General features: G+C 40.8%; 1 protein-coding gene across 2 annotated transcripts in view; it reads right to left on the bottom strand.

Annotated features, from left to right (window-relative positions):
* Positions 1–1,405: 1,405 nt before the first annotated feature.
* Positions 1,406–18,064, bottom strand: part of LOC110535570 (cadherin-20) — a 36,560-nt gene continuing 19,901 nt past the window's right edge. For both annotated transcript variants that reach the window (XM_021620637.3, XM_021620636.3), the window contains exons 8-12: positions 16,304–16,440; positions 11,119–11,240; positions 10,689–10,806; positions 4,211–4,462; positions 1,406–3,939 (exon numbers count right to left, since the gene is read on the bottom strand). In XM_021620637.3, the coding sequence (XP_021476312.2) occupies positions 3,416–3,939; positions 4,211–4,462; positions 10,689–10,806; positions 11,119–11,240; positions 16,304–16,440 (1,153 nt within the window). In that variant the 3' untranslated portion in view covers positions 1,406–3,415. The remainder of the gene's footprint in view (positions 3,940–4,210; positions 4,463–10,688; positions 10,807–11,118; positions 11,241–16,303; positions 16,441–18,064) is intronic.

The raw sequence follows: 18,064 nt of genomic DNA, 5'->3' as shown, positions 1-18,064 counted from the left end.
TACAAGGGGAGAGAAGTCATTTATTATTCAAAAGTATGCTCCCTCTCCAAAACTAGAAAACTGCATTTTCTGGAGTAAATGTGTTGTGTGCTTGCTAGTGTTTATGGTTGTGACATGTATTAGTAATGGTAGTTAATTAGGGTTTTCATAGGCTATAGGTTAGAGATAGTGACCTATTTTGGGGTGGTTTCTAGGTGGAGAGTTATTATGGTTGGCTAGTATAGTAGGCTAGAGTGAGTACTATAGCATCATAAGCCATAGAATGTGTTTATTCAAGCTTTAGTTTGAACAGGTAAAAGTATTGTGGCAGTGATTTTAGTTTAGAATGTTAAAGCCTGCATCCGCCATTGAAATACATGTGAAGAACGAATGGTAGTTGATGAAGTATAAATTGTATCAACAGAGCTTTTTGCTACCATCTAAGTAGAGTCAGCCTGCACATGTCAACGTTGAGTTGGTTGTTGTAACTGAAATGGATCAAGAGGAGTGGCTAACCCACATTTTGCCTTTGAAGTTCAATTTATAAAAAGTACACATTGTTGATACTCTCTTTTGACAAACAACCTATTCCAGACCAGTCTGCACATTGTCAAATTTTAATAGTGTTTCTATCTGTAAGGGGTGCGTAACTGGTGGCAGGGAAGTCAGACGCAGGAGAGCAGAACTAGGTAATAGCCGGAGCAGTTTAATTGCAAAATCAACGGCATAAAGAATAACAGAACTTGGGTACAAAACCCGTCACGCACCAGTCAACATGTGCACAAGCACTTACAGCAAAAAATTCTACACAAAGACATGGGGGGGAACAGAGGGTTAAATACACAACAATTAATGAGGGAAATTAAAACCAGGTGTGTAGGAAAACAAGACAAAACAAATGGAGAATGAAAAGTGGATCGACGATGGCTAGAAGACCGGTGACGCCGACCGAACAAGGAGAGGAACCGACTTGGGTGGAAGTCGTGACACTATCTTAAATGGTGGAAGACTAGTAGTGACCAGAATATTTCTATTGACATTAATCAAATGCATTGGGTTTGATGCAAAAGTGGTTGTCGTTTGAAATGTCTTAGTAGTATCAAACCTTTTTTTATCAACCTGAAGTCAGTCAGCCTGCATGTTTTAAAGTTATTTTGATGTTGGTAGCTTTTACAGTTTGGCTCTACAGGTGGCAGCAGAAGGAGACTAATAAGTATGTTGGATATCTAAAGTTGTTCTTGCTTGCAGCAAGCTCCTCCAATTAATGCCAAAATACCTAAAAGGCATAAAAGTAATGAAACAACTTTATTTAGCACTCAAAACCCGGGAATCAATCAAGTACACGGGCTTAACATTTAAAAGGTAATTTTCACTTCAGCCAGCATCGGCAGTGTTTACCATGAAAACGAATGTCGACCACAGAAGGTTTTATTTTTGTATTTTATTACCAAGTATACAAAACACATTTACATTCAAATACCACATACTGTAGCATAACTGACACCACACATATTTCAAGTAGATTCCACCCAATCAGAAATTATCAAAATATAATTTCACTCGTTTTTTTTCTTTTTGGCGTTCTGAAGTATTTTTTTTTTACTTCTTCTTTACATTTGGCACATAAAGAAGCAGATTATCAAAGTTATCAAAGTCCACTGGTCGGAATGTGAGGGTTGAGATTAAGCCACAAAATGTGGAGGAGTAGGCCGAGATGATGTGGTGGACAATTTGGTTTCTCCAAAAGGACAGATGAACCATCGTCTCTGTTGTTTTGGTCTCAGACCCCTCCCCCCATTTCCACCCCTGTTCATGGCCGATACCCTGATGAAATGGTTATTTCATAAATCTCCTGTTTGTGTTCATTCAGGTATGTTTGTGATGTTGACTGAGAAGTTGATGGTAATTTAGCATCCTCAAATCAAATCAGTTACTGTAATGTCCCCCAGTCCTGCTGTGGTATCATGGACAGTATATCTCAAAACAAGAGCTTAAGATTGTTCCTGCATCACAAATGGAACCCGATTTTCCTATATAGTGGACCTCCCGTGTGGCGCAGTGGTCTAGAGGCGTCACTACAGACCCGGATTCAATCCCGGGCTGTATCACAACCGTTCATGATCAGGAGTCCCATAGGGCGGCACACAATTGGCCTAGCGTCATCCAGGTTAGGGTAGGGTTTGGCAAGGGCCGTCATTGTAATTGAGAATTTGTTCTTAACTGACTTGCCTAGTTAAATATAAGAAATACTGCACCATTTTTGACCAGGGCCCATGTAGGAAATATGGTAACATTTGGGACACACATAATATCCTGTTGAATGCATGATCATGCTTCATGCTCCTAACCAGCAGCAAAACAACAAAGTGTTCATACTAACAAAATATGGATGGACACATTAAACAAATTAACTTTAAAATCCAAACAGGATTACTGAGTTTACATCTCCCTTACTCTGTCTGAAACAAGACACAGAAACACACACAACATAAATGCAATTAGACGCCATTGAAATATTTATGTTACATGATAACGCTCGAACATATTTGAACATATTTTATGCCAATCCCACAACCTTGGGATAACATCCAACACAAGTCCAGTGTTTGTTTGATTCCTCAAAAATAAGTTATACTAAATATAAGGACAGCATATTAAAATATTAATTAATTAGTAAGATACGGCCACATAATGGAGCTACTGGGAATAAATAGCAGTTCTCAAATCAAAATGGCTGCAAAAATAACAAAACACTTTTCATCAAATCATTCACCTTAAAAAAATAGTCACATAGTGGCTTAAATTTTTTTAAACTAAAGCTTGACCAAAAGAAGAGAAAACAAACGTTATTTTTATTTTTAAAATCGGCAAAACAAACTGCCAAAATAAGTCAGCGTTTCAGAGTTTGTTTGTCTCCTGCATGCATGTGTATCGGCAGGTAATGTATTCTGAGTTCCACATTTGCCCTTCGCTCCCCTATCTTGTGTTCTTCTGAGGGGAATCGGACCCTTTGAACCAAAGAGCTGCTGGCGCCTGTGGCTAGGGCCTGGGTTGGCCACAGGAGTTAACTAACGTGTGCTTTGAAGCCCTTTGCTTTGAGGGTCTCGTTGTGCTAGCTGTCTGTCAGTCAGTCAGTCCAGGCTCCTCTAAAGACTCTTCCTGTGGATGGGGAGGGATTGTGATGGTAGCTAGGAAGCTACATGGCTCAAACTGTGGAGAACAGGCGATGCTTAGCTGTGCATTCGCAAGTGCTACAGTTATATGAAGAGCACACCTTTCAAACTCTCTATTTCTCTCTCTCTAGTCCTGTGTCTATCTCTCTGTTTCAGCCTCTGTGTTTGTCACTGTTCCAGTCATTGTCTCTCTATGACGCTGTTTACACTCTTTCTCTAAGGTGTGTGTATGTAGGGGGGAGTCTCTAGTTCCTTCCTCCCCTCTACCACATGGGAGGGTTGTTCATCTCTAGAACCCCATACATCTCTGCCAGTTTCTTAAATCTGGGCCCCCAGTCATTGAGATAGTCGTACTCATGATCAGTATTGGAGCACCCAGACTGCAGCGAGCTCAGGGACTCGGCCACCGATCCCTCCCCCTCGTAGGCGTAAGTCTGCAGGGAGTCGTAAGGTGGGGCGCAGGGGTTCAGATCCGTCTCCAGGAGCTTGGCTAGCACATACCCCTGGACGTTGCTGTCTCCACCACCACAACCCGGCCCACCTACTGATGCTAAGGGAACGTAACGCGACAGGCTCTCAATCTCAGGCAGCATGTCCTGACGTTGCTTCCCCACTAGGTGGGCCTCGCGTGGGTTCCACATGGCAGCGATGTCGAAGGCCTCGGTGTCCTCTTCTCCGCCCCCCTCGTCATCGTAGCGGACAATGTTCTCGTGGACGTTGTCTTCCTCATCGTGCAGGTAGGGCTTCTTATGGTGGCTCTGGAGGGACAACATGAGCAGGACCATCACTAGAGGAGAGAAAAGAGACATGGTCAGATACAACAGAAACCGAAACTATGGGAGATTATTAATGGTTGCTTTAGTGAATTGGTTAACCGGACTAAGACATTCAAAAGAAGAAGCATAGATACGGTACAAGAGTTTGTCTAAATTGGAATCTGATGTTCTGTATATAAATACAATATGAATATACAGTAGCTTATGAAGTAAGTATAAAGCAGATCAACAGTGTAGAAAATCATTCCATAGAAGAAGAACAAGAACCAGATCATGACTTACCGAGCAGGACAAAGATACATGCCAGTATGGCGATGAGTGCCCCTCTGCTCAGACTAGCCGGGAGGTGGTAGGCCTCAGCATTACAGGACATAACGTTGCCCTCCACATCGCAGCTACACACACGGATGGTCAGGGTGCTGGTGCTGGTCTGAACCGGCTGCTCTCCATCTGAGATGAAGATAGGAAGGTAGTAGACTGACTGATCCTGCTGAGACCAGCCCCCGCGACGCGTCAGGATCCATGCTGTGTTGTCTAAATCAGGGACAGAGAGAGAGAGAGAAGCCTGGTTTGATACAGTATGTCATATGATACATCATTATTAATATCCAGGTGTTGTCTGCAAAGGACAGAGAAAGCGGGGCCTGGTTAAGTGTCTTATACAGTGCCTTCAAAAATGATTCATACCCCTTGACTTTTTCCACATTTTGTTGTGTTAGTCTAAATTCAAAATGCATTAAATATTTTTTTCGCACTCATCTACACACAATACCACATAATGACGAAGTGAAAAAATGTTTTAAAAAATTGTTGCAAATTTATTTAAATTAAAATACAGAACTCTCTCATTTACATATGTAAATACTTTTTAGAAGCAACTGTGACAGTGATTACAGCTGTGAGTCTTTCTGGGTATGTCTCTAAGAGTTTTCCACACCTGGTTTGTGCAATATTTGCCCATTATTCTTTTCAAAATTCTTCAAACTCTGTCAAATGTGTTGTTAATCATTGCCAGACAATCATTTTCAGGTTTTACCATAGACTTAAGTAGATTTAAGTCAAAACTAAAACTCGGTCACTCAGGAACATTCACTGTCTTCTTGGTAAAGCAACTCCAATGTAGATTTGGCCTTTTGTTTTAGATTATTGTTCTGCTGAAAGGTGAATTCATCTCCAAGGGTCTGGTGGAAATCAGACTGAACCAGGTTTTCCTCTAGGATTCTGCCTGTGCTTAGCTCCATTCCGTACATTTTTTTATCCTGAAAAATCCTTAAAGATTACAAGCACGCCCATAACTTGATGCAGCCACCGCTATGCCTGAAAATATGAAGAGTGGTATTCGATAATGGGCTGTATTGGATTTTCCCCAAAATAACTTTGTATTCAGGACAACAAGTGAATTGCTTTGGCAATTTTTTTGCCGCATTATTTTAGTGCCTTGTTGCAAACAGGATGCATATTTTGGAATGATTTTATTCTGTACAGGCTTCCTTCTTTTCACTCAGTCAATTAGTCAAGTGTTGTGGAGTAACTAAAATGTTGTTGAGCCATCCTCAGTTGGTTTCTTCTATCACAGCCGTTAAACTCTCTCTTTTAATTGGCCTAATGGTGAAATCCCTGAGCGGTTTTCTTCCTCTCCGGCAACTGAGTTAGGAAGAAAGTCTCTATCTTTATAGTGACTGAGTGTATTGATACACAATCAAAAGTGTATTAACTTCACCATGCTCAAAAAGATATTCAATGTCAAAATGTATTTTTTTTATCCATATGTGCCCTACTTTGTGAGGCATTGGAAAACCTCCCTGGTCTTTGTGGTTGAATCTGTGTTTGAAAATCACTGCTCGACTGGGGGACAATAGAGATAATTGTATGTGTTGGATACAGAGATGAGATAGATTCAAAAAAATCTGTTAAACACTTATCAAATTTTATTTTTCACATGTGCCGAATACAAAATGTGTAGACCTTACAGTGAAATGCATACCTTCAAGCCCTTAACCAACAATGCAGTTTTAAGAAAAATATGTGTTAATTAAGGCTAGGCGTCCCACTAGCGGGACAACTTCCGATGAAACTGGAGGGCAAGCAATTCAAATAAATAATCATAAAAAAAATATGGATATTAAACATTTAGGTACATACAAGTGTCTTATATCGTTTCAAAGCTTAAATTCTTCTTAATCTAACTGCACTGTCCGATTTACAATAGGCTTTAACTTCTTGACGCTACCCATCCCGTTAGCGGGATCATTTTCGTTAGCAACCGCTGAATAGCATAGCGCCACAGTCAAATAATATTACCAAAAAATATTCATATTCATGAAATCACAAGTGCAATATTGCAAAACGCAGCTTAGCCTTTTGTTAATCTACCTGTCGTCTCATATTTTGAAATTATGCTTTACAGCGAAAGCAATCCAAGTGTTTGTGTAAGTTTATCGATAGCACAGCATAACATTATGTACACTAAGCATTAAGTAGCTAGGTCACAAATCAGAAAATGCAGTTTACCTTTGATCTTCGGATGTTTTCACTCACGAGACTCCCAGTTACACAACAAATGTTCCTTTAGTTCCATAAAGATTATTTTTATACCCAAAATACCTTTGTTTGTTTGTCGTGTTGTGTTCAGTAATCCACAGGAAAGAGTGGTCACGACAACGCAGACGTATATTCCAAATAATATCCAACATGTCAAATGTTTTTTATAATCAATCCTCTGGTTGTTTTTAAAATATATATTCGATAATATATCGACCCGGGTGTGTAGGTTTTTCAATAACACCGGGAGAATCAATGGCCGCTTTACTCTGTAGCGCAAAACTCACTAATAAAAGCCTGAAACTATGTCTAAAGACTGTTGACACCTTAGGGAAGCCATAGAAAAAGTAATCTGGTTGATATCCCTTTAAATGGAGGATAGGCATGCATAGGAACAGAGAGGTTTCAAAATAAGAGGCACTTCCTGATTGGATTTTACTCAGGTTTTCGCCTGCAATATCAGTTCTGTTATACTCACATTCAATATTTTTACAGTTTTGGAAACTTTAGTGTTTTCTATCCTAATCTGACAATTATATGCATATTCTCGTTTCTGGGGCTAAGAAATAGGCCATTTCAAATGGGTACTTTTCTTTAGCCAAAAACTAAAATACTGCCCCCTACACGCAAACGGTTAAAGCGAAAGCATGCCATGCAATTGTTTGAGGACGGCGTCCCACATCAAAATAGTTTTCCACCTGCACAGGTTTCAAAAATTCCCAAATAGCGGTTAAATATTCACTTACTTTCTGAAAATCTTCCTCTGATTTGTCATCCAAAGTGTCCCAGCTACAACATGTAGTGTCATTTTGTTAGATACAATCCTTCTTTATATCCCAAAAAGTCAGTTTAGTTGGCGCCATCGATTTGAGTAATCCAATCGTTCAATTTGCAGAGAAAGGAATCCAACAAGCTACCGCTAAACTTTGTTAAAACAATCCTCAGCTACCCTAAAATGTAATTAAACTATAATATTTCATACAGAAAGTATGTTCAATAGGAAAACGATATTAGCAGGTGCGTGTCTTCTTTGTCAGGCGCGCATACACAAATTTCCAAGTCTGTGTCCATGTGGTAAAACTCATATTTCTTACTCAATTTGGAAGAAACAAGCCTGAAACCTTGATCAAAGACTACTGACACACAGTTGAAGCCATAGGAATTGCATACTGGAAGATAGATTAAATTTTTCCCCTATATGTTCCATTGGAAGGACATGGGCTCTCAACAACAACAAAAAATCTGGTTGGTTTTTCTCCTACCATATCTATTGTGTTATAGTCTCCTACATTATTTTAACATTTCTACAAACTTCAGAGTGTTTTCTTTCCAATGGTGCCAATTATGCATATCCTGGATTCAGGGCCTGAGCAACAGCCAGTTTACTTTGGGCATGTCAGTCAGGTGGAAATTGAGAAAAGTAGACCCTAGCCTGAAGAATATTTATTAAGTAAAAATAGATGAGTAAAACATATGAATTAAAAGTAACAATTATTTAAAGAGCAGCAGTAAAATAACAATAGCGAGGCTATATACAGGGGGCACCGATACAGAGTCGATGTGTGGGGGCACTGGTTAGTCGAGGTAACTGAGGTAATATGCACATGTAGGTAGAGTTAAAGTGACTATGCATAGATAATAAACAGAGATTAGCAGCAGTTTAAAGGGGGGGAGGACAATGCAAATAGTATGGGTAGCCATTTGATTAACTGTTCAGAAGTCTTATGGCTTGGGGGTAGAAGCTGTTGAGAAGCCTTTTGGACCTAGACTTGGCACTCCGGTACCGCTTGCCGTGTGGAAGCAGAGAGAATAGTTTATTACTATGGTGGCTGGAGTCTTTGGCCATTTTTAGGGCTTCCTCTGACACAGCCTGGTATATACGTCCTGGATGGAAGGAAGCTTGGCCCCAGTAATGTACTGGGCCGTACGCACTACCCTCTGTAGTGCCTTGCGGTTGGGGGCCGAGCAGTTGCTATACCTTTACTGCACACAGAGTGAGTCCATGCAACTTTTTGTGTGACTTGTTAAGCATATTTTAGGCTTGCAATAACAAAGGGGTTGAATAATTATTAAGACATTTCAGCTTTTCATTTTTTATTAATTTGAAATAAACCAAAACATGAATGCAGTTATGTGGTATTGTGTGCAGGCCTGTGACAAAGACATCTCAGTTTAATCAATTTTAAATACAACAAAATGTGGGAAAAGTCAAGAGCTGTGAATAGGCACTGCAGAACAGGGGTTCTCAAACCGGGGATCCCTTTTGTCAAAGCATATTCATCAGGGACACCCTTATAACTTGAGTGAGATAAACATAGCATACACAGAGTTTTACTATGTTTTTGCAGTGCAAGTCTCGGGCCCTGGGAAGGAACATTTTAAAGGCCAACGTCTTGGCATCGGAGAGAACATTTTGAGGTTTTGAAGCAAATTTCCTGGAAGTCTACACATTTTGTCATGGGGCAGAGAGAAAACTCTGTTTAAAGCTATAGTCCTTAATTGAAACAATAACAAAGTATATATACAGTACCAGTCAAAAGTTTGGACACACCTACTCATTTCAGGGTTTTTCTTTATTTTGACTATTTTCTACATTGTAGAATAATAGTGAAGATATCAAAACTATGAAAAAGCACATATGGAATCATGTAAAATAAAAAAGTTGAGTTTGAGATTCTTCAAAGTTGCATTGATGACAGCTTTGCACACTTGTGGCATTCTCTCAACCAGCTTCATGAGGTAGTTTCCTGGAATGCATTTAAATTAATAGATGTGCCTTTTTAAAAGTTAATTTGTGGAATTTCTTTACTGCTTAATGCATTTGAGCCGATCAGTTGTTGTGACAAGATAGGGGTGGTGTACAGACGATAGCCCTATTTGGTAAAAGACCAAGTCCATATTATGGCAAGAACAGCTCAAATAAGGCTGGAGAAATGACAGTCCATCATTACTTTAAGACATGAACGTCAGTCAATCTGGAAAATGTCAAGAACTTTGAAAGTTTCTTCAAGTGCAGTCACAAAAACCATCAAGCGCTATGATGAAACTGGCTCTCATGAGGACCGCCACAGGAAATGAAGACTCATTAGAGTTAACTGCACCTCATATTGCTGCCCAAATAAATGCTGTCACAAGGAACATACACATCTCAACATCAACTGTGTGAATCAGGCCAGAAGTGGAGGCTACTGAAGGACACCAATAATAAGAAGAGACTTGCTTGGGCCAAGAAACACAAGCAATGGACATTAGACCGGTGGAAATCTGTTCTTTGGTCTGATGAGTCCACATTTGAGATTTTTGGTTCAAACCACTGTGTCTTTGTGAGACGCAGAGTAGGTGAATGGATGATCTCCGCATTTGTGGTTCCACCGTGAAGCATGGAGGAGGTGGTGTGATGGTGCTTTGCTCTTGACACGGTCTGTGATTTATTTATAATTCAAGGTATGCTTGACCAGCATGGCTACGACAGCATTTTGCAGTGATATGCCATCCCATCTGGTTTGAGCCATCCCACCTCCAGGCTGTGTAAGTGTTATTTGACCAAGAAGGAGAGTGATGGAATGCTGCATTAGATGACCTGGCCTCCACAATCCCCTGACCTCAACCCAATTGAGATGGTTTGAGATGAGTTGGACCCCAGAGTGAAGGAAAAACAGCCAACAAGTGATCAGCATATGTGGGAACTCCTTCAAGACTGTTGGGAAAGCATTCCAGGTGAAGCTGGTTGAGAGAATGCCAAGTGTGCAAAGCTGTCATCAAGGCAAATGGTGGGTACTTTGAAGAATCCAAAATATATAATAATATATTTTGATATGTTTAACACTTTTTGGTTACTACATAATGCCACGTGTTATTTCATGGTTTTGATGTCTACACTACTTTTCTGCAAAGTATAAAATAGTAAAATAATAAAGAAAAATCCTTGAATGAGTAGGTGTGTCCAAACTTTTGATTGGTACTGTATATAAATGTTTTTTTATCTGGTCTGCAGATCCCACTTTGAGAACCCCCTGTTATATAAAGCAGAGAGATCTGCCACACATACAACAAGGTAGCTGTAATTATAGCCGCAAATGACTGAGTTAGATAAATATTGCTGAATTGGCTTAGCAGTTGACGACAAATAATACCCACAAAAAAAGTGATACATCGTGCAAAAATCTGTGTCCAGGAAGTCATGTGGGTTTACTGCTGTATAAAAAAAAGATTCATTTACCTTGGTTGTCTCTAAGGGTGAAGTTGGGGTTGTTAGCTGCCTCTAGGGCCAGGCTGTAGTAGAAGTGATGACCTCCCAGAGGATCATCTGCGTCTACTGCCGTCACTGTCTGAATCAGCTGAGGTCACCAGACAATCAGACAACAGCCAGGGGAGGGGCGAGAGAGGCAGTCAGGTCAGTAACCCTGAGACAGGATGTGAGTAAAACTGACATAGCACAGAAATTCAAATTATGCATTTATTAATTAATATTTATGCTTATGCACATATTTTGCTGCAGTATGTCATCATTTTGAGTAATTCTTCATATGATAATATTACAGGTCTGCAAATAATGGTTACTGGTCTGCCTCTGTCCAGGTTCTACCTGTGTATTTACGCGTGTGTGTGTGCATGTATGAAAGTGTGTGTGTGTGTGCGCGCCTCTGTACCTGTCCGGCATTGGCACTCTCACAGACAAAGGATTCAAAGTACTGTGTCAGCAACGGAGGGTTATCATTCACGTCCAGAATCTTCACGGCTACAGACACACTCCCGATCATCCTGGGGTTATCTGGAATATAACATGCACACACAATACTGTATAAGACAAGCATGCACTCACACTCGCACGCATGCACACACACACACTTTACTGTATAAGACACACTGAGTTTTTTGCTCAAATACTTCCTGTAAGTTCAACTCAAAGTCAATGAAGAGTCATTATTACTTAAAATGTGTATGTGGTTCTGACTCAAAACTAAATGAGAAGTCACATCAACTAATAGATTTAAAGTTAAGATGACAAAAAAATATTTCCCCCACCCACCCAGTACACACAGCCTACATCAGCTGGTGAGCTGCTAGGGGGCGATGAGTGTGGGCAGAAAGCCGACTCTCTTGCTTCCCCGTAGCTAACCAATCACCACCAGCATTTTAGTTAGCTACCCCTTGCCTGGTTGAGAAACACAAGCTGCTTTACGAAATTAAAAGCAACAGCAGCATTGAGTTTAATAGTAAAAAACAGTCTAGCTTTGTTTCTCTCCCTTCAGCATAGAAAAGTTGCCTGAATTTGTAGTCTCGCTCAACCCTCCCACTTTCCCCACTGCATTTCATAGCCAGGTTCTGGAGCCAATTTAGCCAAGCCTACATCTTTTTCTCAGCGAAAACGTCTTGATTGTTTCCCTTACCATTCTAAAGATATGACCCATAATGCCGGTGCTACGTTTTTTTCTTCTTTTTATCATGTGTTGGCGGGCCATGATTTACATTCATTAAGCATATCACCAACTGTTCTAAAACTAGGCTACTTGTGGACCGGACCGTAACTCATTTGGTTAGGTTAAATAAAAAAAAATTAAAAACCTTGTTCAATCATGTTACCTCATTAGCTGGCTATAGCTAACAACCTGGGATGTGTTCAGCAAGACACATCGTTTTGGAACGTGTTCAGCAGGACACAATGCTTTGGAACATTCAGATATGTGGAACAAACATGTCTCTCTGACATGTTGAGTAAGGAATAACGTTGGCTCTATTCGTGGAATTTCTATCTGCAATGTGACTCGACTACATCACTGGGCAAAACAGTCTTCAGCTCCCGTTCAGTCATCATCCCCGGTTCAACTTTTGGACACCAACATGGCTGAAGTATCTGCGTCTGTGGAGTGTTGATAACAAAGGAAATGGCTCGACCGAGTGACGGAGGTGCATCTCGCGCTCATGTAATGTGTAATATCTACTTTATGAAGCTGAATTCGGAATTGTTAAATACACTATGTGACCTAAAGTATGTGGACACCTGCTGGTTGAACTTCTCATTCAAAAATCATGGGTATTAATATAGAGTTGGTACCCCCTTTGCTGCTATAACAGCCTCCACTTCTGGGAAGGCTTTCCACTAGATGTTGGAACATTGCTGTGGGGACTTCCATTCAGCCACAAGAGCATTAGTGAGGTCGGGCGATTAGGCCTGGCTTGCAGTCAGCTTTCCAATTCATTCCAAAGTTGTTCGATGGGGTTGAGAACAGGGCTCTGTGCAGGCCAGTCAAGTTCTTCCACACCAATCTCAACAAACAATTTCTGTATGGACCTTGCTTTGTGAACCGGGGCATTGTCATGCTGAAACAGGAAACACCTTCCCCAAGCTGTTGCCACAAAGCTGGAAGCACAGAATCATCTAGAATGTCATTGTATGCTGTACCATTAACATTTCCCTTCAATGGAATTACTTAAGGCTAGGGTTCTTTTATCAAAATTTCTGCCAGACTGACGTGCAAAAAGTAAACTGCCTGTTACTCAGGCCCAAAAGCCAGGATATGCATATAATTGAATACATGTTAAAATAATATATGAGACTATAACACAAATGATATGGTAGGAGAAAATCCAAAGAAAAACCAAACAGAATTTTTTTTTTTTTGAGATCCCATGCCCTTACAATGGAAAGCTATGGGTCCTATGCAATTCCATCTCCCAGATTGCATATCCTATGGCTTCCACTAGATGTCAACTGTCTTTGTTCAAGGTTTCAGGCTTGTTTCTTCCAAAACGCGGAAGAATTTTGAGTTTTGGTACTGGGAGTCACAGTTGGAAATCAGTCTGTGGGCTCGCGACGAAGAGGACTTGCTAATTTTACTTTTCTATTGAACATACTTCTTTCCGTATGAAATATTATAGTTTAATTACATTTTAGGGTACCTGAGGATTAGATAGAAATGTAGTTTGACTTGTTTTAACAAAGTTTAGCGGTAGCTTTTTGGATTCCTTTGTCTGCATGTTGAAATCAAGTCGAATGCGCCAACTAAACAGACTTTTTGGAAATAAAGAATGATTTTATCTAACAAAACGACCATGCATGTTGTAGCTGGGACCCTTTGGATTGCAAACCAGAGGAAGATTTTCAAAAAGAAGTAATTATTTAATCGCTATTTGTGATTTTATGAAGCCTTTGCTGGTTGAAAAATGTTGTGGGGTGCCATCCTCAAACAATCGTATGGCATGCTTTCGCTGTAAAGCCTATTGTAAATGAGACAATGCAGTTAGATTAACAAGAATGTAAGCCTTTGTGCAAGGAGGCGCAGGAGGAGCACTGCCAGAGCCCTGAAAAATGACCTCCAGCAGGCCACAAATGTGCATGTGTCTGCTCAAACGGTCAGAAACAAACTCCTATGAGGGTGGTATGAGGGCCCGACGTCCACAGGTGGGGGTTGTGCTTACAGCCCAACACCTTGCAGGACGTTTGGCATTTGCCAGAGAACACCAAGATTGGCAAATTCGCCACTGGCGCCCTGTGCTCTTCACAGAGGAAAGCAGGTTCACACTGGAGTCTGGAGACGCTGTGGAGAACTTTCTGCTGCCTGCAACATCCTCCAGCATGACCGGTTTGGCGGTGGGTCAGTCATGGTGTGGGGTGGGGTGGCATTTCTTTGGGGGGCCGCACCTCCATGTGCTCGCCAGAGGTAGCCTGACTGCCATTAGGTACCAAGATGAGATCCTCAAACCCCTTGTGAGACCATGTGCTGGTGCGGTTGGCCCTGGGTTCCTCCTAATGCAAGACAATGCTAGACCTCATGTGGCTGGAGTGTGTCAGCAGTTCCTGCAAGAGGAAGGCATTGATGCTATGGACTGGCCTGCCCGTTCCCCAGACCTGAATCCAATTGAGCAAATCTGGGACATCATGTCTCGCTCCATCCACCAACGCCACGTTGCACCACAGACTGTCCAGGAGTTGGCGGATGCTTTAGTCCAGGTCTGGGAGGAGATCCCTCAGGAGACCATCCGCCACCTCATTAGGAGCATGCCCAGGTGTTGTAGGGACGTCACACAGGCACGTGGAGGCCACACACACTGAGCCTCATTTTGACTTGTTTTAAGGACATTACATCAAAGTTGGGTCAGCCTGTAGTGTGGTTTTCCACTTTATTTTTGAGTGTCACTCCAAATCCAGACCTCCATGGGTTGATACATTTGATTTCCATTCATATTTTTTTGTGTGATTTTGTTGTCAGCACATTCAACTATGTAAAGAAAAAAGTATTTAATAAGAATATTTCAGTCATTCAGATCTAGGATGTGTTATTTTAGTGTTCCCTTTATTTTTTTGAGCAGTGTATATATATATATATATATATATATATATATATATATATATATATATATATATATATATATTACAATTCTTATATATATATATATATATATATATATATATATATATATATATATGTTTGTCATATTTCTGCTGTTGGGAAGGGAATGGGATTTTATGATATGTTGGTAGGACAAGTCTGTATATATTAGTGCAAATGGCAGGGATTTATGTTTACTATAGGTTAATGAGGCAATACAAAGGGCATTTAGGTGACTAAAATGGCACGTTTTTTTTCTTCACAATAGACTAAAACATTATTCTAACGACAAATATGATTTCATGATATTTTAGTCAAAAAGACTAAGACTAGACTAAATAAGAAATAAAAAAGACTTGCAAAATGAACACTGCAGCGAATCTTGCTGAGCAGTCAACTCTGCCTTATTTCCTCTTTCTTTATCATGCCTCCTCTTACAGTACACTGGGCCTGGGGCACATTAGGTGGCTCAGAATAAGATTACAATTCAGTTATTCTCCATTATACCAATGGCCATTTGCATGCCTTAATCAGCTTTGTAATTGGCAATGGAAATGCAATTAGCAGGCAGTAACTACTTTCTCCGGTTTCATCAAACGATCAATCACTCAATAGCTTGACTTTGGCACTGGCTGGCTAAGGGTAAAGGGTTCTGTGCTGCCTCTCAGTGTGTTTGTGTGTGTGTGTGTAGACCCCAGTAAAAATGATCTCTCTCTCCATCTCACAATGTGGCCTTACTAGTTACAACGCAGCCCTCCCAGCACGCTTGCTGTAGACTCAGAAGGCACTCGTTCCCATTCCTCTTCTCTCTAATTTTGTCTCATTTTCTTTCTCCCTCACCCATTGTTCTCTATCATAGAGATGTATAGAGAACTATGGTGCCCAAAAGCCAGTTTTAGCATGGGCAGCACTATTGAGGACTTCCACCACTTTTAAGCAGTCAACTGGGTGGGACTTACTATGGGTTAAGGAAAAATCACATAATTCCATCCAGGTCATGAGGAGGGATCAGCCAATGAATTATCCTTGTGAGCAAACATTCCAGAGCTGCAGATGGCAGTAACCTTGACTTTATACTTGTTCAAATAACACACTCCAGGTGGCAGCATGCACAACTTCAGTTTGTTTACCAACTGATAGAAGTAGTAGAAAAAGAAAATTGACTAGTTCAAAATGGAGATGTCCTCAATGGAGCTGCCTGTGCACTCACAGACGCCATAATGGGAAAGATACAACATTGAGGTGTAGTTTATTCAATTAAGTAATTAATTAAAGTAATTCCTATCGTTAGTGTGCGTTCCAAATAAACACAAACAAAACAAGAGGACTGAAGGTGACTCTCCTGGGTTCTGAACACCAGCTGTGTAGAGGTCTGATTTTAAATGGTCACACAACGTAATATGGTAATGTCATTCAAAACAAACCAGAGGTGTGTATGTACTGTATGTGGCTTCATCCCAAATGGCACCATGTTCACTATGCAGTGCACTTTTTTTGGACTTACTCATCTCCATGGCCAGGACGGTGATGTTATGCCAGGAGAACTCCTCTCTGTCCAAAGGAAGCACTGTCATCAATGCCCCGGAAGTGATGTCAATGTAGAAGTATTTCCCCAGGTCAGTGTTCCTCTCTATGGAATACCTGGTGACCGAGGGAAACAAGGGTAACCAATGTTGAGTAACACTCATCTGGTATTTATGTACATATCTTTATCTATTGCTGAGCTTAGTGTGCGTGTGTGTGCGTGTGTGTGTGTGTGAGCATACACGAGTGCGGATTAATACACGTATGTGTTAGAGTGATAAAGTGTTGTGGCAAAGGTTGGAGGTATGACAAACTCCCTCAAACCGTCCCAGTTGTGATAAGGTCTAATCAGAGATATCTCTGCCAAATTAATGTAGAGACACACAGGCCTGCAGTACAGAGCTGGGGTGGGTGTGTGCCTGCGCTGGGATTGGCTGTGCTGCACAGTCTGACTCATCTCCTGCCACAACATCTCTTTCCAAAAGCGCTCCTCAGAGAACTCCATGCAATAATTTGTAGACAGACAGAAAGAGAAGAAGAAGAAGCCAGCTGAATGGAGGGGAGCACTACTTCATGACACAGTTTAAGCCCATATTCATAGTTTCTCAAAGAAGGAGTGCTCATCTAGGATCAGTTTAGCCTTTTATATAAAAATGAATAACGTTACAAGGACAAGGGGGTCTGATCCTACTCTGAGACCAGAGGAGGCTGGTGGAAGGAGCTATAGGAGGACGGGCTCATTGTAATGGCTGTTATGCCATTCTATTAATTCCATTAAAGGCCATAAAAATGTGTCTGTCCTCCTATAGCTCCTCTCATCAGCCACCTCTGTCGGAGTCACTTTATGTGTCTAAAGTCTATCCAGGTTTCCTACATTGGAAAGACCTGAAAGACCACGTATGTTTTCTGTGCATAGAGACCTCTTCTCTCTCTCCCTCTCTAAATATATGTTGTTCTGCCCCTGAGTAAGGCAGTTAACCCTCTGTTTCCTGGGCACCGAAGACGTGGATGTCAATTAAGGAAGCCCCCCGCACCTCTCTGATTCAGAGGTTGGTTAGATGAGAACTAGTAGAGGCACATTGTGGGTGTTCAATTACACACTTTTGAAGTGTTTATGAGGATCACCAGAAAGTGTTGAATTTACCCTTTTCTAAGTGTTACCCTTTTAACACCGATCATTTCCAGCACCAGTGGCATTACAATTTTACACTAACTCACTGTTACGGCATTCACTAATACCTTTGAAGCACATTTTCCAGTGTTAAATGAACAGTGAAAGTGTTATATTTAAAACGGGTCCAGTTTCTGTACATGTCCACACTTTTCAGTGTTAAATTAACACACTGCTTAGTGTAAAGCCTTATTTGCATATTTCCAAGAGTGCCTTGCTTGTCATGTGAATTGTTACAACCCATGACTGTACTTGTCAGTGTCAAAGACATGGTTGTTGCATTCATCTAGGTTCAGTCCCGTGCCCTTCACCAAGTGAGCTCCTATGTGAATATGTTATCATTACCATTTTAATCTTCTACAACACAATAGAACACATAAGGCCTTATTTTGAGGGCCTATGTTTACCATAATAAAGTGGCCTGAGACTCATGGTTTACAGGCAAAATACAGACTGCAAGTCACACAATTATGTGTAATTCCTATTGGAATCCAGCCAGAGTGGGGCTATCTAAAATGTTGAATTTTTATTCATGACTAAGGTATGATTCTACCTTAAGCATATAAATTG

This window comes from Oncorhynchus mykiss, chromosome 11, assembly GCF_057628025.1.
Source record: "Oncorhynchus mykiss isolate SJ-2025 chromosome 11, ASM5762802v1, whole genome shotgun sequence".
Classification (NCBI taxonomy): Eukaryota; Metazoa; Chordata; class Actinopteri; order Salmoniformes; family Salmonidae; genus Oncorhynchus; species Oncorhynchus mykiss.
This window is presented reverse-complemented; position numbering and strand designations above follow the sequence as displayed.